We start from the raw sequence: 21,838 nt of genomic DNA, 5'->3' as shown, positions 1-21,838 counted from the left end.
GCTCGATACTGTGTCTGAGATTCAGCCTGCTGCTGTTAGCAGCGTACTTTGCTCCTCCTTACTGCTGTGTGTAGAAGCCTACACCAGAGCGTGACTTCTCTGTTCTGACAATGGGTTTGGGGTCGCTTTCCCTTTGGGGTGTATTCTGAATGCTCCAGGCCATGTGTCTTGGTGAGCTTTGTGCCTTTTCTTTGGGTCCAGACCTGGAGTGGAATAACAGGGTTAGAAAACGGGCAATGTTCAGCTGGAGCAACAGGAAGGATTTAAATGAGTTGTTAGTGTCTTTCTCCAGACCCGAAAGATTGTGTGCCCCAAGTGCAGGGGCCTCTGAAATTTACTGGGGAAGGAGGGTACTAGTTAGGCATCCCTGGGGGTGGGGCAGCCTTTGGCTCCTTCCTGGCTGGCATCCTCTCCCCTCCTTAGTCTGGGGTGTCTGGGCTGTAACCAGGGAGATGTCTGGGGGCCGCTCGCGAGGGTTGGGGTAGGGGACCCTTGAGCTCTTTTTCCCTACTCCAGCCAAGTCCTCTGCGTCCTCTCTCTGACATAGCAGGGTTCTGAGAATGACTTCATGTATTTTTTGGAAAAGTTTTAGCTGTTGAGATGGTTGAACATCCACTCCTCTAAAAAAGGTCCCTTCCAGCTGGAAAGTTCTATTTTGGGAACAGGAGGTGGGTGTGGGAAGGGTTAAGCATTTTTCAGCCAAAGAGCAGGGTTGGGCCTCCATGACCTTTTAAAGTTCTTATGGCTTAGTTTGCGACATAAGAGCTCTCAAAACATTCTGTAAAAATATGACTTCCGAAGCCAAGAGGATATAGAGGAGAGGTCACTGTGGAGGAGCATGTAGGTAGCATTTCCGTGCACGTCCTGAGTCCTCGCTCTTTCACCCACCCCCTCTCTCCTTTTTATTTTAAACTCCTCCTTTGGCTGCGCCTGGTACTTTGGGCTGTTTGGACTCAGATGGTTCCCATTTTTGTGAAGGAGCAGTGACGCGGGCCACTGTGTGTCCCCTCTGGAGGGGTGGACTCCCCGCTCCATCGGGCCTAGTTTGGACCTGATGTAGCGCGAGGTGAGGGAGGCTGGGTTGTGCACAGCCCAGGGAGAATGTCTCTGCTTGGCATGCAGCTCTGGGTCCACAGACCCGATAAACAGCCCATTTCCCAGGGCCAGCAAGAAACAAAGCTCCTGGCAGCTACAGGCTCTGTCTGCCACCCCCCTCTTCCTGAAACAGCTGTTTATTCTTTTGACAGGAGCTGGAAGGCAGCACCTCCCCTCCTCCTGGCCTGGCTTCTTCTGCAGAATCCAGTTCACTAGGACTGTGTGGTTTGCTTTTTACTCGGTGGGGAGAGAAGCAGACGATGAGGTATGTGAAATGCTGAAATGATTTACTTCTGCCTGGGGTGGGGGTGGCGAAGCCCTCCAGGGGAATCTCCAGCAGGCTGCCTGGGGGAGGAGCCTGGCTCTCCTCCTAGTCTCCCACAGGTCCTTCCAGTAGTTCTGGAATAAGAAGAAATCTTTCTTTGCCCCCAGTGGCGCAGAATCTGGAAATGGGAGCCAACAGGATGCTGGCTCGGGATGTCCACTGTAGGTTCTGCTGGGTTTTGTCCTGCTGTGGCCGGAGATCAGCTGCGGCGTGGGGTCTTCTCTGCAGGATTCCACAGTGGTGTGGGGGGAGCTGTGGGTGGATGTAGGGTCCTCGCCAGCAGCAGCACTCTTGATTTCCTTTGCTTATTTCTCTTGGAAAAACCTTTGCAGGATGATTCCTGGGCCTGGCAGTGAGGAAACTCTGGCTGGGTCTGGGTTGGATTTCCTGAAAGTGGGCTCAAGAAGAGGCAGGGGTGGGTGTTGCTTGGAGCACAGGTTGTTCCCTTCGCGATGGCTGGAGCGACAGTCCTATATTTAGTCTGAGACCTGTCTCTCCATCCCCCCATCTGTGTTTGCTCTAACCCTCGTAATGAGAACCAACTGGAAACAGTCTCCCGAGCACTTTTTTCTCCACGAATCCTGCCGTGCTCTGCTAGTGGGGAGTGTTAACCCTCAATGCCCACCAGTTAGAGAGGTTTTAGGATAAAGCAACGCTCTTCCTCTTCCCCCCAGCACCAGCCTCATGCTGGAAGCCAGACGGGCAGCTTTTCAAGCCTGGCACCCCCTTCTGGGTGAGCCCCAAGATCTCAGTTGTCACCAAAGCTGTTTACTCAGCAGCACTGACCATATTCAGGCTTGGACAGGGTGGAGGAGAGAGAAGACCCACCTGGGCACAGGGGAGCACCTGGCGATGCCAGAGTTGTTCACCAGCGTTCATGGTCCCAGGGGATGCTCGCTGCTCAGAAGGCTGGCCCGTGTTGGAGAGCTCTGGGTCAGTCTCTCAGGGATAATCGTGGCAAAGAAGAATATGATGAGTCCAGGGACAAGCCTTGGTGTTGGTTGAGAGCACAGTGGTTAAATGTGGGTGGCCCTGGAGGCTGATGACAGGGACCTGGACCCTGGCATTATCACTTCACGCTGTGTGACACTGGGCAAGTGACTTCGCCTTGCTGAGCCTTCATTTTCCTATCTGGAAGAGAGTGGTTGTTGCAGAGAGACTTCTCAGGGAGGTGGGCAGGCTTCACTGAGACAGCTGAGAGGACACATAACTCGGGGTCCCGCCTGGTCCAGTTAGGGAGCATCCAAGCACTGGGGCCTGAAACTTACTCCACTTTCAGGCCCTTCTTTAAGAGAAATCTGCAAATGCACCATCAGGCAGGGAAGGGAGTATCAAGAACGGAGGCAAGCTGTGCCTCCGAGCTCCGGGGCCAGAGCCCCGGTCTCGCAGCATAGACGAAGAGCTTGCACAGCAAAGAGCAAAGACAAAGACTCCACAGAGGACAAAATCCAGAAATATGGCCAAGTCCACCATAACAATGATGTGCAGGTAACGCAGGTGATTGGTATGACTTAGGGGCCTGCTTTACTAGGCCAGTGTAGGCCCCATACGCTGACCTGCTGCTCACCTGACAGCCATTTTCCCCAAAGACAAAAGAAAGACAAGTGGGTTTCATCTCTAGCCCAGTTCACAATAGGTTGTGGTTTTTTTTTTTTTTTTTGTTATCAAGGGTTTAGAAAAGTTTCTCTCAGTTTCACAACTTGATATTGGCAATGCCGCAACTGTAAATCTTTTGGCAGTTCCTTGTTGAGGCCGGAGCCCTCAACAATTCATCCTCTCTGGGCACTGTGGGGTGGCTGGATCTGGGTCCTGGATGGGGCAGAGGGTGGCTGTGACGTCTGGATTGTTGGGACCCTGAGCAGGGAGCAGAGCAATGACTGGTTCAGCTCCTTACCCTTGGCATCACAGGGGAGGCCTCCAAGCGCTCAGCCAGGTGGGTGGGCAGTTAGTGGGGTCTGTCCCTTAGCTCCGCCTGCAGCCCCAGGACAGGTGCCAAGTGAGTCTCCTAGGCAGGGGCAGCGCTCCCAGCTTCTAGGAACATTTGGGCCTTACCCCGATGGGGGATCTGGCCCAGCCTTCCAAGGTGGTCTGGCCTAGAGGCAGCATTCACTTGTGGTAAGTTGGCCTCTGAGCTCAATGCAAGTTGACTGGTAACCCTGTCACTGATCATCACTTCAGGGGATCCATGCAGGCCCTGGATAATGGAGATGAGGCCACAACTCGACCTTCAGAGCCCCGCATCTCTCCCACCAAAAAGCATCGCTGTGGTCACTGTGGTTGCCCGATGCAGCACTTACATGAGGTGCCTCATATGCACAGTTACCCTCTGTCCTTACAGGAGCCCTATGACAAGGGTATTTGAAACTCCCTTCTGTGAATGTAAATAGAGACTTGGGGTGTAAAAGAACTCCCCATGGCATACATCTAGGTCTGCAGATATACTTAGCACCAGACTCGTTCCTACCTAAGGTTGTATCTAACCCCCTCACTTACCACAGAGCATGTGGATGGCTCAAGATAGGCCCGTCCAAGACCATTAACTTGGCTCCCACTTGGCTCTGCTCCCAGTCCCTTAACCTGCTTTGTTTTCATTTGCAACACCTGCCATTCTGTATCCTCTCTGGTCTCTTGCCCAGGGGAGACTAAGGCTTGAGCAATAGCCCAGGGGAGACTAAGGCTTGAGCAGAGGGGCAGTTGGGGGCGAGGGGAGCAGCCATAGGCTGGGAGGAGGGTGCCTTAGTCTGTGCGAGGGGATGGCTGGCTTCCTCGGCCACTGCTTTCCCCGGCCTGGCTCCAGCTCCCTGAAGATAATGGCTTTTCCAGGCTTCTGCGGTTCTGTTACTCCACTGAGCCAGTCACCTTTCCCCTGGTGTGAGATGGAGAAAACAAGATCTGCTGGAATTCTGTTGAGAGGAATTCAGCTTGGAAGGAATACCTTGGCCCAGCCCAGTTGGGATGGCACAGCGAGATTCGCTGGAGCTGTGAAGCTGTGTGCGTGTGCACGTACTTGAGCTGCTGTGTGTGGGGCAGATTGGGGGTGGGTAAAGAAGAATTCCTTTATGGGCCACATGGCAAAGTCTGTCTGACATTCCAGGGAAATTGAAGCAGAAAAGGGGGAGGAAGAGCCCTGCCTTGCAAAATGCCCCCAGGTTTTTAGCATAATCTGCACAGCTTCCAGGAGGGTGGTAAGAGCAGTTTCATTTGGGTGCTTTTGCAGGGGCTGGGATCTGGAGTGGCCTAGGGCAGCCCATGTGGGTGGACGGATGGGGGTGACAGGTAGGCCTGAGAGATGGTGGGAGGCTTTGGTGGATTCATCAGGTCCTCTGAGGGTGGGGGCCTGGAGAGATGCTCTCTCCTTGAGCCAGGGTTAAAACTGGTCCTAATTCTGCATTTTGCCCCCTAAATGGGGAATTCAGATGCAATCCCTCATTTATAATTAGGTGGGTTTAGGTAATCAACCAGTGATCATCAAAATTACACAGTTTCAAAACTTCTGAAAGACAACACATAAGAGGACTTTTAGAACACAATGGTCACCAAATGTCTCATTTTGTCCAGAGAAGAAGAAATAAAAAATGTTTCAAAAGACCCACTGGTCATCCTGCCAATCCTTCCTTCCCTGGAGACTCAAATTCCAGATTCTGGAAGCATGCTTTGCTCAAGAATTTGGGCAGCTTCCCATTTAAGTCTTAAACAAGTGACCACCGTACAAAGTGAAAATTAAGCAGGTTCAAGAAATCTCTGACGTCTAGAAAGAAATGGGCTTCAAGTTGCTGCTGATGCTAACAGCTGAAATTAAAAACTCATAAAAGCTGCCTATTTAGGCTGCCTGCCTGCCGCAAGCATCTTGTTCTCTGCTAGGAGAGTTTGCACTTCTCAGGTTCATGGTTAAGGGTTCTTACATAGAAACACAATTTGCATTTGCGCCTCCTCAGCAGGTGGGAATGGTTGAGTCTGGGAGTCTGGGCCTGCGCATCTGGCAGCATGGCCACCTCCTGGGCGCGTGCCAGGCCCAGGCTTGAGCAAAGAAATTCAAAGTCACACGCCACTTCCAAGGCGTTCTCAATCAGGCAAAGGCACAGAGCAGATGGATGAGCCTTCAGAGGCCCTCATTTGCATCCATTTGCACATCATGGAATAGCATGTTCTTAATCCAAAACCTCTTTTCTTTCCCATAAGTATATTTTGAGCGCTTGCTAAGCACCAGGCACTGTGCTATATCTCATGGGGCCCTCCCAGCAGCCCTTTTCTGGATACCTGGAATAGGAACTAGCATTTTCTGAGCACACACAGGGTGCGAGGCACGGTGCTAAGTATTTTATGGACATTATCTCTCATAGTCATCTTCATGTTAGAGGCGAGGAAACCAGCTGAATGTGATGCATTCTAGACCCACGGTCCCCCTGCTGAGGGGCAAGGATGCTGGGATTCAGAATGCCAGGGGGGTGTGGATTATGTAGCACATATTATAACATATTATGTAACATTACAGGGTGGCAGCAGCAGCACATTAAAAATGCACCAATATTTTTGCAGAGAAATGTTTAACCTGTCTCACTAAATAGTATAAGAACCAAACATAGCCTCTTGTCTGTTAGGTTCCCAGCACCAGCTCAATTACAGAGACTTGATATTCAAAGGTGGGGTTGTGGGTGAGGTCCCAGGAATCATCTCGTGCTCCAGGTCACCCAGATCCATCTCAGGACACAAACCCCACCTTCACTCCATAGCCCACGTATTTAATCACCATCCAGTTGGCCCTGCAAGTGAAAATACCTCCACAAAGAGGATCGCAGTCTTAGTCCAGATCCATTTGCCCTCAGACCCAGGACTTGTCCGGCACTCAGTGCTAGTGCTGTTGAGTGGACGTCAGTGGCTTTTTCCAGCAGTGGAGCTGAGTGGCTGCATTCTGGGCCCTGGGCCCATGCACTTCTTTCTATATTCTCTCCCCAGCCAACCTCCCTCGTTCCCTTCCCGTTCAATATCATCAATGGTGTGTCCTGCCCAACCCTCTCCAGTGAACTGCAGACTGGAATGTCCTTGCCTATGTGTCATCTTCACTTCTGGAAAGGAATACATCCATGATTCTTACCCCCCAAGTCTGATCCTTCTCCAACCCTTCCAGCCCATCTGATAAAATCCTGCAACCGTTGAGCCAGCTGCTTCAGCAGAAACCTGACCTGGTTTCCTCCTCCTCATCCCTGATGTCTAAGTTACCAGCCAAATCCTATCCATACTCTCCAGAGCATATTTTAAATGAATCTACTTCTCTCCATCTTCCTGCCACCTTTTCAGCATAAGCCACCCCCTCTTTTTGGCCCTTAAGAGAGTGTGCCGACCCACTGTCCTCTGTCGGCTCCCAGCCTTTTGTCCCCTGCATTCAGGCAGGGATCCAGAGAAGCTGGATGGGTGAGTCTCAGCTTTGTGGCTCCCCACCCTACTTTCTATGCCTTTCAAGCTCTGTCTGCCCAGCCCACCTTCACTCAGCACCCAGCTCCCCTGCCCACCATGTCCCGGCCACTCTGAGAGAACGTGACTATTTCTCATTCAAGTGTTTTGTTTTGGTTTTGTTCAAACACAAGAAACCTTATCTGCTGCCAGCCAATTAGATGCTATTCCAGAGATGTTCCCATCCTGCCCACATCACTCGGAAAGTCACACCACACACCATACCCCAGTCGAAGCACTTCCCAGCCTGTTGTTCCCCACATAGCTTCCACACCCCTCCAACCTCACTTCCAAGCAGTGAACAGAGATGCAGAGAGGCACTTCTGTGCCCTGGATGCTGACTTGCTTGTAGATGTAGTGGAGAAAAGATGGGTGGGTGTGGGAAGTGTGGGAGCCACCAGAAAGGGCCACAGTGGGTGTCTCCTCTGAGGATGGGGCAGATGATTGGTATATCAAGGGCAGCTCAGTGAGGGGCTAGGGTTCCCCTAGTCACATCCCCAGCAGCGAGGTTAGCTGAGCTCATGGACCGCGGACAGCTCGAATTCACCGTAGGCCTCCTAACCTGTCCTGCTGGGCCCCTAGGGGCCGTGGCTCCCTTCCTAGGACAGGCTTGCCCTGTCAAGTCATTGACTTGGTCTCCTGGTCACCGAATTCTATGCATTTTAAGGTAGACCACACTCCTTAGCTCTTGCTAAATATTTATAGACATCCTTTCAGAGGGGATGTGGATAGAAACATTATTTCAAAACCATATTTCAGTGTGGAATTGTTCAATCTGTTTTTTCTCCCTTTTCTTTTTCCCCTCAGGAGAAAATAATGAATGTCAAAGGAAAAGTGATCCTGTTAATGCTGGCTGTCTCGACTGTCGTCGTCGTGTTTTGGGAATATGTCAACAGGTAATTATGAAATGAGATGCGACAACGTTGATGAAAGCACTGCACAGACTCATCTCCTCCAACAGCAGCCAAGTCACCAGGCCGAATTAAAATTAGGAGGAACTGAAACCATCAAGAAGGGATTCCACCCTTCCTGGATCCCTGGGCCGGCTTCAAAATCCTAATACCTTCTGGATAATCAAGTATCTTCCCTCTTACCATGGCCCTAGTACCTTGGTTTCTGCACCTCTGTAGTTCAGGGTAGGCTAGATTCCGAAACAGTGAGGTCAAATGAAAGTCCAAAATGCCTCTTTAAATTACTTGTATGATGAAATATGGAAATTACCTGAAGAAATTTCAAACAGGAATTCCATGAGAAATTCCAACCTCAGTTTTGCAATCCTAGAGTATTTATAGAGCTTAAAGGAGCAATTCAAGTTTGTTGATTTTTTTTGTTGCAAAATACACTCTGACTCTCTGGTGATTCATGTGTGCCTGGCTAAAGCTTTTGGGTATTGCTTTTTTTGTTTTTTCAAATCTGGAAAGTAAAAGGAATTAAACATTACTGAGTTTTTACATTCATCAGTAGACTCACCCCAAATAGATGAGTTACTTCTGTGCTTTTAGAAACTATAATGCTCCAGGGCCTCCCTGGTGGCGCAGCGGTTGAGTGCTGGGCTGCAAAGCTGCCCGCAGCCTCTGCAGTGCTGGTTCGATCCCCAGCCGGCCAGTGAGGGGCCCACATGGCACGCAGACCTCTCCTGCCACGCCAGCTGCTCCCCTCAGCAATGTGTTTCATCAGTCTGCCTGTTCTGCTCCCCGCTCTGGCTCTGGTGAATTCTCTTACCCTCCCGTGCTTCTGACTGTACCCAGTGCTTGCATAAATAAATAAATAAATCTTTTTTTTTTTTTTTTTTAAAAAAAAAGAAAGAAACAAACTATAATGCCCCATAGATTTCTGGGTCTGCCAGAAAGTCTCTGTGAGTAGCTACAAAAATGCATGATGCTTTTGACTTAGGAGACCCTGGTACCTCTTGGTCTTTTGTCCAAAAAGCCCAGCATACAACTCTGGGCAGAGTCAGCTATTAGCACCATTAATATTTTCATGTTGAAGTGCTTTGTAGCCCCCACATTCAGGATGACAGCCTGGATTAGCATTTGAATGTCTTGTTCAGTTCTTTAATTCTAAGATTTGAGGTACCAGCAAGATCATCTTGACTATTAAAGAAGGAACTACACCTTTAGCTGCATCCATAGGTGGGCTCTCCAGAATACAGGAACTATTTTTCCAGGTGCTAGGCAGATCTAATGGCTCAGGAATGAGTGTTATCCTGGTTCATTCTGAACAACTCATTTTAAGAAACACATGATGAGCTAGAATGTGGTCAAGTGAAAGGGATCTAGAAACCAGGTCTTTCAAATTGAGGAAGCTAGGGGTACACACTTCAAAGGAAAGATGATTCAGAGTTGGGTGCAGGGACCTGAGGATCCCTTAGGTACCTAGTGGCTAAGGAAATACCCTTGTTGGTGTCAGGAGCTAGGCTACCAGGATCTGGTCCTACTTCCACTTACCTACTCTGTGACCTTGGGCAAGTTACTCAATCACCCTGTTCCTCAGTTTCCCTGTCTTCAAAAATAGTATCACTTGCTTGATGGGTTGCTGAGAGGAATAAATAAGCTATTGCATATCAAGCTTTTAGGGTAATACCTGGGACTTAATAAGCACTCAGCAAATGCTTGCTGCCAGCACCATCACCATCGTCACCATCATCATCGTCACCATCACCATCCTCTGCTCCAGAAGGCAGAACATGACAAGGGATTTGAGCAAGTAGAAGAAAGAGCTCTAGCAGTTGGTAGAATCTAACAGAAGAATTACACGTCCTTTGGGGCTCCTGCCCAGGGTTGAAATGCAAATAAGGACACCCTGCGCTCAACATGTTTGGATAACCTTGGTGTTTTGAATGTCAGCCAGACTTGTGCTTCCATATTTTGGGTGGTTCACAAAATTAAAATATGGAAGCCAAAGGTTCAAATGTGAGTTTGGCACCTACCTCCCACAGAGGGTTGTTTTGCAGTCTGCGCAGTCTCACTGTGCCGTGACCGTAGCAGGTTTGGGTCGCTCTTCAGGGCCGTGGCCTGGTACCTGGACTGTGGACACATCACTCTTCACTGTGCAGAGTCTCCTTGAACCTTGCAAGAGGCTTCCAAGGCAGCTGATTCAACAGGATGGAAAAAGAAAACCTTAGAATTGTAGAGTTTGATAAAACTTAAAAAGTAAAATGTTAATGATGGTGATGACAACGATAATGACAGCAGCTACTGGCTACTGAGTGTGGCTTGTTCTAGGAACCATGCTTTGAATCCCGGTGAGCTGAAGCTCAAGCCCTGCAAGGCATTAATTCAGGTTCCCCGGTGAGGAGTACCCTGCTCCACAGTGTGAACGCTTAAGGTCACATTTTCAAGAAGACACAGGTCCAGGGCTCTCTGACTATAGCTCATTCTCTTATCCACCCCACAGCCCTCCCCTTAGTGGAGGGTCCCATTTTTCAAGTGATAAAATGGAGACCAAATAGGAGAAGTGACTTGGTGAATTTATGTCCAAATTGTAGCTAGAACTCATCTGCGACTCCTTGAGCTACTTGTCTGTGCCAAGGGCCCTGAGCCCATTAGAACTCCTGCCCTGGGGGACTCTGATCTATTGAATAGGGGGATCAAGAAGGCATGTGCATAAATAACCACGATACAGAGAAGGCTATCAGATAGGGAAGGGGGCTGTGAGAGTTTAGGAGGCAAAGGTATGTTTGGCTCAAAGGAGAGTGGATTTTAGGCACTACTGTATGAATATTTATTGAGCACCCACTGTGTACTAGGCTTGAGCTAGGATTACATCAAGAAAGGCACAGAAAAGATGGCATCTGAACTGTGCCATGAAGGATGAAGACGTGGGATGCCATATACTGTGGGTGGATGTCCCCATGACCGTTGAGATGTTGAAAGAATGTGGATAATGAGGGTTAGGAGGAGGGGGATGAGAGATGCCAAATGCTCATGAGGGAGCCTGCATGCCCGGTGGAGCGGTGTGCACTGGGTTGCTGTAGGCCATGCCTCCTCATGAAGGATCCCAGAGTCCAGCCCCTCAAGTTTAAATAGGGGTTCTACTCATTAGCAGTATTACTTTGAACAAATCACTTAAAGCCTCTGTGCCTCAGTTTCCACTCTGTAGGATGAGGAAAACAAGAACCTACTTCATTAATTTTTGTAAGGACTTAATACACTAATATGTCGATTATTTACGGTAATCTAAAATTTTAGGAGGCCATTAAAAGGCAAAGCACATTTGGGATCCAAGAACTGTAATTCAGGATACACAGATTCAGGGAGACACCTAAAACGTGTCCCCAGGAAGGACAAAGCCCTGGGTTTTTGGGAGGAGAAAAGAGGACAAAGACACAAGTGGCTTAAGAAAAGAGTTAATTCTTGGTAACGAACAACCTGTTCTTGGCTAGACATGACTGGCGACTGATCTATCCTCTGGGAACAAGTCCATAATCATTGTGATTAGGGACTCGTGATCTGGATGACTTTTCAAACAATTGTTTGCTTAATGGTTTTTAAAAACAATAGCTTTTTTGGCTCAGCTCAAGGGTCTTTGACCAAGTTCATAAAATACTGCTAACACAATTTCTCAGTAATGGCTGAAGGTGCCATTTTAAAGATGGCTCCACTTGTGTCACCCTTTGAATGGCCTGCCCAGCATTTGCTATCATGAATATTGTCAGAGTCAATACAGAACCAAAGAACTTGAGAGCTTGGTTCAGAGTATTGGGCTTGGAGGGGAAACCACAGTGGTGAAAAGGGGTGGATTTTCTACCTACAAGGAGATGAGAGGGGAGGGCACTTTGGCAGAGTCTGAAACAATCACTAGGCACTGATTTTTCTTTTTTAAGAGATGAGGGCCTGGGGCCAGGCAGTGTGGGCACCTGAGCCCATGGCTAGAAGTCCTCTTCTTGGCTAAATCAACACGGAGCAGAAGTGAAAGAGTAAGGGTCAGCATTCGGGCAGTGTCCCTGCACGAAACGATGGTACAATCTAGTGTGACAAGTTCTGTCACTTGTTTCCCCCAATGTCTCTCATGTCGGTGCACTTCTCCCCATCATCACGGCTACCTGATCTGCACCACAGATGTCACCTAACTGGTCCCCACACCTACTCTTCTACCCCTGCCATCTGCTTTCCAGCAACTTTCTTCAGGTGCCAACAAGACTCTGTCCCTCCCCTGCTTCAAACACTTGAAAATCTTCAAGTGGCCTCTGGCTATTGTGACTTTATTTATTTGCACATTTAAATGCTTGTTTCCTTCCTCAGGGCTTCTGCATAATTTTTTTTACTCTATCAAGAATGCTCTTCCTGTATCTGCCTCACCTGGACTCCTATTTATCCTTCAGAACTCAGCTAATGCTTTACCTCTTCCTCCAGGAAGCCGTTGAGGTTCTGTTAAGTCCTCATAGTTATTTCTCTCTCTCTTTTTTAAAGATTTATTTATTTATGCATACAAGAGCTGGGGTACTGGTCAGAGATGCAGGGCGTGAGAGGATTCACCAGAGACGGAGTGGGGAACAGAACAGGCAGACTGACTGAAACACACCGCTGAGGGGAGCAACGGGCGAGACAGGAGAGGTCTGCTGCACCATGTGGGTTGCTCCCTGGCCAGCCGAGGATCGAACTCATGCTGCAGAGGCTGCAGATTGCTTGATAGTGTGGTGCTTAACCCCTTGCACCACCAGGGAGACCCTATTTCTTTTTTTTTATACCTCTTCTTAGAGTTTGAAGTCCTGTAGCTTTGAGACTATTTGAATAAGGTCTGTCTTCCCTAAGACTGTCTGCTCCACAAGGACACACAGGGACTGTGTTTGTCTTACCCAACACCACGTCCCCAGCACTTGCCCCGTGACATGTGCTCACAAGCATCTGCTGAGGAATGGGGATGGTTCACCAGAGACAACAGCTGCCCAGCCTTGCAGGTGCTTTAAGAAGGTCTCATTGCCTTTTTTAGCTCCTGGCCACTGGGACTACCCTGCCCAAAGTGCTTAGCAGCAAGTACTGGGCTCTGCAGTGGCTTTATTTTCTGGGGAAGATCCTCCTTGGGTGAGGGATGCCTGTGCACAGTGTTGCTGGGTAAGGGCCAGGAGAGGACCCACCTGTGGAGCTTCTTCCACAGGGAAGCCACCGCAGGCAGTGGAGAGCCATGGTTGGAGATTCTCCAACCTCCTTCCTACCCCTTGCTCTGGCTAATCCTGAAAGGACCACAAGTGGAAATTCCCAGTCTCTTGATATGACTGGTTCTATCCCAAGGAAGGTATTTGAACCTAGAAGTAGGAGAATCCAAAATCCAGCCTCTCAACTCAGCCCAGGGCTTTGATAACAATGGTTGTAAAATAGCTTTTCTCATAATTAAAAGTAACATGATATATTTTTTATTTCTTGTTTGCTTTTAGCCCAGGAGGCTCTTTCCTGTGGATATATCATGCAAAGTAAGTGCTTTGAATTCTGGTATTGAGAGATCGCCCATGTCTACTTGTGTGCCTCTCGTCCTTTCTTCCTGGCTCTGGTGCTCTGGACAAAGGGTAGTGGAGGGGGCAGGGGCTCCTGGGATCTAGACTGTGTAGCCTGAGCCTCCAGACTTGCCTATGTTGAACCAAGACTTGGGTTTCACCCTGACTTCTCAATATGGGTCTCTCTAAGTGGAAGGCATTTGGAAGACATTTCCTGCCTGGCTGATAAAAAGAATCAAGGCAAATATTATCCATTATCTGTCCAGTGTATGTTATAGAAAGACACTGCAAGAAATTTCTTTGAGACAATGAATCAGGAAAAGCATTCGGGTGTCCTGATGAAGTAGTGTGTATATAACAACAATAATAATGTCACCATTATATAATATGTAGTTTATTAATATGTAATATATTGTATATAATTATCATTGTATATCGCTATATGTTAATTGCAATGTTAAATGCATCTAATTACATATTACAAACTATTATCATTAAAGGTAATGAGAACTATGCAAGCCTTCACTTTTCTATCTTTGGCTTGCTTGCCAGGAAGCTCAGAACAAAATGTGTTTATCTGTTCATACTTAACTCAGCCTTCATTTCTGACACAATTTACCCCCTGGTGTGAGATCCAGGCTTTTATGCTTACAAAATACACGGGATCTTGGCCGTTTGCCCAAATCCACTCAGCCAATATCTCAGTTGTAAAGAAAAAGGCCTTTCTTCTCATGGGGCGGCTGTGGTGGCCAAGGCTGCGTGACATGCCAACCTGGGAGACCATGCAAAGGTCGCTCTTTGTCCCCTGCCCCTCTTTAAAAAAATCCTTGTGTTGTTTCCGTTTATTTGAATCACATCTTCATCATCAGTGTTTGAGTCATATCAAACACTTTCTGAACAGACTTTGAAACAGGTTTCTTAGTGTGTCTGTCCACACCTCCCCACCTTCTCTGTGCAACCCAAGGGAGCTGCACCCCGCCTTTCCCTCTCTCTCGCACAAGGAGTGTGGAAACTTCCATTGGTGGCGGCAAAAGTGACTTCTGATTAGTTTCCTGAACTTCTGGTTCAGAGACCCTCAAATTTCCTGCAGCTGCCACTGCCCACCTTGGCAGCAGCCTGAATTTGCCTAGGTTAGCAAAGCAATTATTCTTGGAAATGCTCACTTGTTAGAGTCATTTTAACATACAATGCTTTTCTATGTATGCAGTTTCATTTAGTCTTCAGAAGTACCTTATGGTAATTTATCATCATCACCATCCTATTATTATTTTATTACTATTATTATCTTCAGATAGGACTCAGAGAGAATAGTAAAGGGCACATCCAGGGCTCACTCAGGTTTATGTATTCATGCCCCGCCCTCATCATTCTTTTTCTCTCCTCCTGGCTGGATGATGAGCTGAGTCTGGGGGCTGCCCAGAGGAGGGGAGTCTGGAGAGAGAGTCAATGCAGGCCATCCATCCAGTTTCAATAGCCCCCTTGTTCTGTCTTATTAATTTTCAGTTTTTAAAAAAATGTTTTATACCATTCCCCTTGGTCTTTTCTCTCTCTCCCTCTTCCCTCCTCTCCCCCTCTCCTTCTGTGTGTGTGTGTGTGTGTGATTGTTTATCGAGGTAACCTTGGTTTACAGAACTGTATATGATTTGGGCACATAGGTTCACATCGCTTCAGATCTCTTCAGATTTAAAAAGAGTTTTAATGATCTCCTGTCATAAAAAGAACTTGGAAATTCCCCAAGTGTAGGACTGCCTCATTTTCTAAAAATATTTCTAATCTTTATTTCTTAGAAACCCAGAAGTTGGTGACAGCAGCCTCCAGAAGGGCTGGTGGTTTCCGAGCTGGCTTAACAATGGGTAAGCATGGGGGGGCAGAGGTGGCTGTCCACCACCCACTCTTAGAGAGGGGCCAAATGAACGGATCCCTGGCCATGACGTTCTCGGCTGTTGCTCTTCCTGGCTTATTCCAATCCTACAAGGAATCTATTTTGTTCTTGGTAGGAGGCCATTTAATTATGTTTGTTTTTTCCATTTAACTTGGGGTGAGTGCAGCTTGGGCCGAAGTTTAAATGACAGGAAAGATTATTATAAACTAAGCTCTTTGGAGGGCTCTTTCATCAAGCTTCTCCGCCTCCTCAAATAAGGGGCATTGGCCATTTGGTTGCCAATGAGGCTGACTTAGAAGGGTACCAAGAAAGGAGAGCTGGGAGCAGTGTCTGCCCACCACAGGCGAGTCTTATGAATATGGGGTTCGTCTCAGGACCCCCACCCCCCACCATTTGCTTGGTGCACATGCCCTCAGCCTCCAGTTGCATTTTCAGGAAAAATTCACCAACTGCCGATGCCCGAGCTCCCCCTCCCTGCCTCACTCAGTGTGCTTTCCTTTGCACACAGGACCCACAATTACCAAGAAGAAGAAGACACAGACAAGGGACAAAGACCAGAAGATGACAATGAAGAGCTTCGACTATCAGCCTGGTTTAGTCCACAGTAAGAAATGTTCTGCCTCCTGCAGTCAAGCCCTAGCTCAGCAGGAAGCCACTGAGATTACCCCTGGTTGGGGAGAAAGTGTCTTGGCGCCTGTTAGACCTTTGACACCAGATTCGATGAGAGATAGAGCATCTAATTGGTTTGACTCAGTTGTTAGAGCAGCGATTCTGACAGGAGTTGGCAGGTGATAGGAGAAGAATCACAAAATACTGAGGCCAAAAGGGATCTTGCAGGCCACAGGGTATTGCAGAAAGCATCTGCTAGTGCATCGACCGATGGGCACCCCAACTTTGCCAGGCAGGTATTGTCTCCAGTTTGTGAAGGACACAGCTCAGAGAGGTGCAGTAATGTGCTTAGGGTCACACAGCTAAGATGTCTGGGTATTCCCCACCCAGTCCAGCTGCCATCTTGTCACTCTCACTAAATCTCAAGCTACAAGGCTAGACTGCGTATTCACAAGAGAAAAACAAAGCTTCAGTTACTCTAGATCAGGGGTTAGCAAACACTTTTGTAAGTGTGCAGACCAAGGGACCCCGAGACCCCCCAGCTCACACACTCTAAAGCAGTCTGGTCACCTGTGTGCACAAAGACAAAGTATATTTTTAGTGTAAAAAAATGTTCATAGAATTGGTGTGCATCAAAAGAGAAGTGAAAAAAGGATAGAGTTTCCCAATAAAACACCCAAACTTACCCATCATGGGTAAATGCCCAGGCAAACAGAGTTGGCTCAAGGGAGGGAATCTGTGGCCCAAAAGCCACAAGCATCTTCAGCGGGGTGTGGGGTATGGGTGGAGACCCTGTAGGGAAGTGGCTGGAGGGACCAGGCAAGTCCAGTACAACTGTCAGCCTCTCCCTGAGCCTTTCACCCACGTGTCTCTTCCAAGATTCTCTGCATGTCTCTCCACATGTCTCCTCCAAGTCCCCCAAGTCCCTGGTGCAAGTCCAAAGCCAAAAAGCAAGCGAGCCCTTCTCCATGTGTCTCCCTGCGCCTACCCGCCTTCTGTGTTATCTAGCTTTTTCTGGACACTCAGCTCCACCCATTGTTAAGCAAAGCCCGGAAACACAGTACCTCCCTCTTTTATGGAGATGTCTCTCTTACACATCTAAGTCAGAGCAATGAAATTGTTCCCAAGGTTCCGTTAACACCTCTGTAAAATGGCAACGAATGTCTGCCAGACACTAGGGCTTTTCAGATAGGGCTCCTACCTCTTAATATGCTCAGAAACTAACTTAACAGTTCAAAACCAACTTTAAAGAAATTGGAATCGAACAGAAAGTCAGCAGCCATCCCATGAAGGATAAGGATCATGTCGCGGAATTTTTGTGTCCATAGCTAGGTGGCTGTGCATATACTTGGTTGTGATGTGAAATGTAATTTTCTTTTTTTTTAAAAAGATTTATTTTATTTATTTATGCACACAAGATCTGGGGTGTAGACCCGAGGTGAGGGGAGGGGGGAATGAGAGGACTCACCAGAAACAGAGTGGGGAGCGGAACAGGCATATCTACTGAAATACACTGCTGAGGGGAGCAGCGGGTGAGACAGGAGAGGTCTGCTGTACCATGTGGGTGGCTCCCTGGCCTGCCAGGGATCAAACTTGTGCTGCAGTGGCTGCCGATAGCTTCATAGCACTGAGACTTAATCCCTTGTGCCACCGTATTTTTCAATGTGAGTTGTGATCAAAACTCCTGTACTAGACAGGGGGTGAGGCACAGGAAAGAAGAGAACTCTACCACCATAACTATATTCCAGAGAGTCATAGTCTTATGGGGATGGTAGGTTGACAATCAGCATGACTTAGAAGGACATGGTCTGGGGAGTCAGGAGGTGACCTTGAGGCCCAAGAGACCTGGGATGGGAGTGGCCCTGTCCAGGAAGGGGACTGGAGGAGGGAATGCAAGTCTGGGACTCGAGGGAGGGTGATGGACATGGATTCAGATACTGGTGGGGCATCGGGTGGGAGATCCACAAGGTGCTTGTCTTAGTGTGTTCCAGCTGCAGTGACAAAACCACAGACTGGGTGGCTTATGAACAAAAGCAGTTTATGTCTCACAATTCTGGAAGCAGGGAAGTCCACGGTCAGCATCAACTGATTTGATGTCTCATGAGGCCATCTTCTCCGAGTCCTCACATGGAGAAAGGGGTGAGGTGCAATCTGGGCTCTCTTATAAGGGCACTAATCCCATCCATGAGGGCTCTAGCCTCATGACCTAATCACCCCCCAAAGTCCCCACTCCAAATTCCAGCACATGGAGGATTTGATTTCAGCTATGAAATTTGAGGCATTCCCAGTGCCTATGAGCTCAACACAAGAGATATGGGGACACACAGATGAGGGGCCATCAGACTACAGGGACCTGATGAAGCCCCACCAAGGCTGTCGAAGAGACAGAGCCAAATCTGGTCTGACACTGGCAGTGAAAGGGCTGGTGAAGGAAGAGTGTCTCAAAGTTGCTGGAACAGCTGCAGGAAGAGGAGGCTTAGGAGAGAATAGCTTCTACCAATCAGAAGGATCTTGGGTTCTGGAAAGACTCAATATGTTCTGGCACGTTCTCTCACTGCTTTGGGATAGGGGACCCACACCATACATGGAAATATGGAATAGGGCCCTTGTGTGTCTTTGATGTTTTGATGAGCTGCATGACAGGGCAGCCAGTTCTGAGGGGCTAAGCCAGTGCTGGAATGTGAACAGAAGGAAGCACTGTCGCTTCCACAAGCTTTGCCACGTGTGTACATGTGGTGGGTGAGACCCCCCAAGGGGCAGACTAGCTGAGCCAGAGAGGCTTCCCAAGTACACACGAGGGTGTGGTACGTGTACCTGATGAGCAGGACTTGGGAGTCGGGGTGAGAGCTGAACTATGGAGGGCAGCAAGGACAGACAGGGCACAGCCTCCAGCAGCCCCCTCTCCACACACCCCGGGCACAACTCAGCTTCTCCAAATGAATGGCGAGCTGGTAGTTAAAAAGTATTGATTTGAAGTTGCACTGCATCGTAGCCATCTCAGCCTGTTTCTGGCATAAATTAATGCCTAGATGGGCATCCAAGTGAACAAACAAGTTTTTCTATGTAGATGTTTATGTAAACCCTTTCCTCTAGATGACCGAAGACATTACAGCATATTGTGGACACATTTTCCCACCGTTATCTCTTAGCTTCTGTGACAGCACATCCTCTTAGTTTTCCCCCTACTTCTCCATTCTCCCTACTCAGTCTCTGAAAAGGGGCCTCTTCCTCTTCCCAGGTGCCCATCAGTAGGGTTTCTGGGTCTGGTATCCTGGGGTCCTTTATACCCATCTTCTAGGGGGCCATCATCCACTGCCATGGTGTCAGACACCATCTGGGTGGGAGTGACCCCCATATTAATATTTTTCACCCAAAGGTTCCTTTGATCCCTGTCTTCTGTCCAGTGGCCTTCTGGTCTCACGTGACCCAGTGCATTTTTTGATTGTGCCCCACCCTGTTCTCATTTCCCCCTCCAGCCAGCATCGCAGAGACCTCTCCCCCATGCCCGTATCTGTCTAGTTCAATCACATGTTCTGCTCATTCCTCCAACACTCTCCCCACATTCTCCCCTCCCCTCCACTCCACAGCCACCATCCTCGCTCAAGTTACGTCTGCTCTCCCTGGAGTCCCTGTCCAGCTGGCTGCTCTTCCTAGTGATCAGTCCCTGCAGCAGTGTGCGTTCCGTGTCTTTTTCAACCTTGCATGATTCATAGATTTTTAATACTTCCTCTACCCCACCCCTGGGTTCTTTAACAAAAACTAAAAACATACAATTTAAAGTCTACAAATAACCTATGTGCTTGGGTTCTGGGGGCCCTTTTCTTTTGTGGCATGTCTTTGGTCTGTGGCATGTCTTTTGGTCTGTGCTGGTGAAACCACGCAAGCTGATGTACCACAGTGGGTACCCCTCAGAGAAGGCAGGCATTTGGGCAGCTCGGAGTCTTTCCTGGCACTTCCTCCTTAAATCACCCATCGCTGTGACCTTGAGCATCCCTGGCAGTTGACACTGGTGAGGCTGGCTCTTGCATGTGTGTGGTCTGCCCTCCATCGCTTCTTTGACTTTTGGGGGTTTAAATCAGAGTTTCATCCAGGAAGCTGATCTCCTTCTCAACCTCCGTCCCCTCCCCACTACATGAGGTTTTAGACTATGGTCTGACTTCTTAGGGTGACTGACATTTTGGAATTGTCAATGCAATTTAATAATTAACAGCTGGGAAATAGAACATTTTAATTTTTAATGAGACATTAATCTTTAATATTGCTCCTTTTCTTTTTCCTGATAGAAGGAATCTTCCCAGCCAAGTAGCCAAACTAGACAATGCTTTTGTAACTGGATCTTTCTAGAAGATTTGGAGCCACTGTTTGTGTAGCAGGCTAACCACCTGTTGGGGCTTTGAGATGCACAGGGCTGGGCTGGGTCTCTTTTCTCTGATCTTCAAGCTTAGCTCTGGGCCTGAGTCCCAGCAGGGGCTTAGGAAATGTACTCAGAGGGACTGAATGTCCAGGTCTGGCCCTTCCTGTAAAATAACTGGTTAAAGATCCCCACACCTCTCCTTGCTCCGTTTTATAAGGTGGTTGTGAGGATTAAATGAGAATGATGCTCTCTGCACTGTAAATATTAGTAAGAATACCTGCTCCTTCCTTTATTCCTCCTTTTTTAAAAAAAAATAATTTTACCTGCTTACCAAATGTCCAGCTCATCTGTAGCTGCAAGACTTAGCTAGTAGGCTGGGTCAGAACTACTAGAAGATGCTTGATGGGCTGAAACTCAGGACTGCCGTGAGCAAGGGTTAGTACACAGAAGAATTTAAGTTCAGAAAGCTGGTTATAGAAGAATAAGCTGTGAGTATGTGTGAGCGCGTGTGTGTGTTTGTGTATTTCAGTTTGAAATCCTGTCATTCAACAAAGCTGGAGGTTTTATGTGACTGAAGCATCATATATGCTTCTAAAAACAAACCAAAATAACACTTGTCATTTCTCACTTTGCGCTGCTACTAAAACCCAAGTAGCTAAGTTGATGGAAACACTGACTGACAACTCCCAGCTTCATTAGCAGAGCGAGTAAATGTCCAGAGAAGAAGTGATACAGGCTAATGGCTCTAAGCACCAACTAGAGAGTCAAAAATATGGATTCAAATCCCACCTTTGCCACTTACTAGCTGTGTGACCTCAGACCAGTGACTTAACCTCTCTGTACTATGGTTTCCTCACTGATAACTTGGGAATCAGAATGGCACCCACCTCTGAAGGTTGAAGCTCTTAGCACAGTGCCTGGTCCCACAGGAAGTGCTGGTGTGTCAGTCATCAGCTGCCAGCGGTGTGGCCCTGGCCAAGTCCACAAGCTTTTCTGAGCACTGCTTGTCCTACCTGGGGGTTCGGGTCTGGTTTGAATCACTGATGTTGTTTCTGTCTCTGCTTCCCATTTTCCTGAGTCCATGGAAGCGGGTGCTGAGTGCCCCCACCCCTTCCTGCCAGTTCCGCCCTTGCGCAGCCTGGGAGTCACAGCCTTCTGCAGGCCCCCTCTGCAGACTGCAGCTGTAAAAGTTCTTGCTACTTCCTGTTGCCTTTGCTGAGTCCCTTTCCCGACCCTTGGGTTCTAGAGGTCTGAGGAGGAACCAGTGGTCTGAGGAGAGGGCCTGGGGCTGTTGCCAGAGCCCCATGTCTGGCCCTGGCCTTGGCAGGCCTCTGTCCATTCTCCACTGGGTGAGTGTGTCTCCTTGTTTGTAAAATGAATAACACCAAGATCCCCTTAGCCAGGGCCCTCTTTGGCCCATAACTAGGTTTCTCCTCAGAAATCCCTTTCTGGCAAAAGGCAAATTGAAATGGGTTTTCCTCCTTAGCCCCAATGTCACTCTCATCCCCCTGTGTCAGGGATTAAGGCCTTCTTAGGCTCAGAGAGCACCCACAGAGACAAACAGCTCCCAAAGATGCCACTGACAGCTTAGGGAGGGGCTAGAGAGATAAGAGGTTTAGAAGGAAGAAGAGAACAAGGAAAGCAGGAAAAGGGGGACAGAAGATATGAGCATGCAGGTAAGAACTTCGAGGCCCC

General features: G+C 48.4%; 1 protein-coding gene across 1 annotated transcript in view; it reads left to right on the top strand.

Annotated features, from left to right (window-relative positions):
- The window catches only part of GGTA1 (glycoprotein alpha-galactosyltransferase 1 (inactive)), a 61,250-nt gene that overhangs the window by 29,947 nt on the left and 9,465 nt on the right, over positions 1-21,838 (top strand). Inside the window, exons 2-6 of the mRNA XM_037494241.2 lie at positions 1,248-1,360; positions 7,676-7,764; positions 13,242-13,277; positions 15,086-15,151; positions 15,689-15,784. Of these exons, the coding sequence (XP_037350138.1) occupies positions 7,685-7,764; positions 13,242-13,277; positions 15,086-15,151; positions 15,689-15,784 (278 nt within the window). The 5' untranslated portion in view covers positions 1,248-1,360; positions 7,676-7,684. The remainder of the gene's footprint in view (positions 1-1,247; positions 1,361-7,675; positions 7,765-13,241; positions 13,278-15,085; positions 15,152-15,688; positions 15,785-21,838) is intronic.

The sequence above is a fragment of the Talpa occidentalis genome, unplaced genomic scaffold, assembly GCF_014898055.3.
Source record: "Talpa occidentalis isolate TD23 unplaced genomic scaffold, MPIMG_talOcc4v2.1 talOcc4.7, whole genome shotgun sequence".
Taxonomy (NCBI): Eukaryota; Metazoa; Chordata; class Mammalia; order Eulipotyphla; family Talpidae; genus Talpa; species Talpa occidentalis.
Note: the sequence above shows the minus strand (reverse complement) of the source record. Positions and strands in the feature narration are given on the sequence as shown.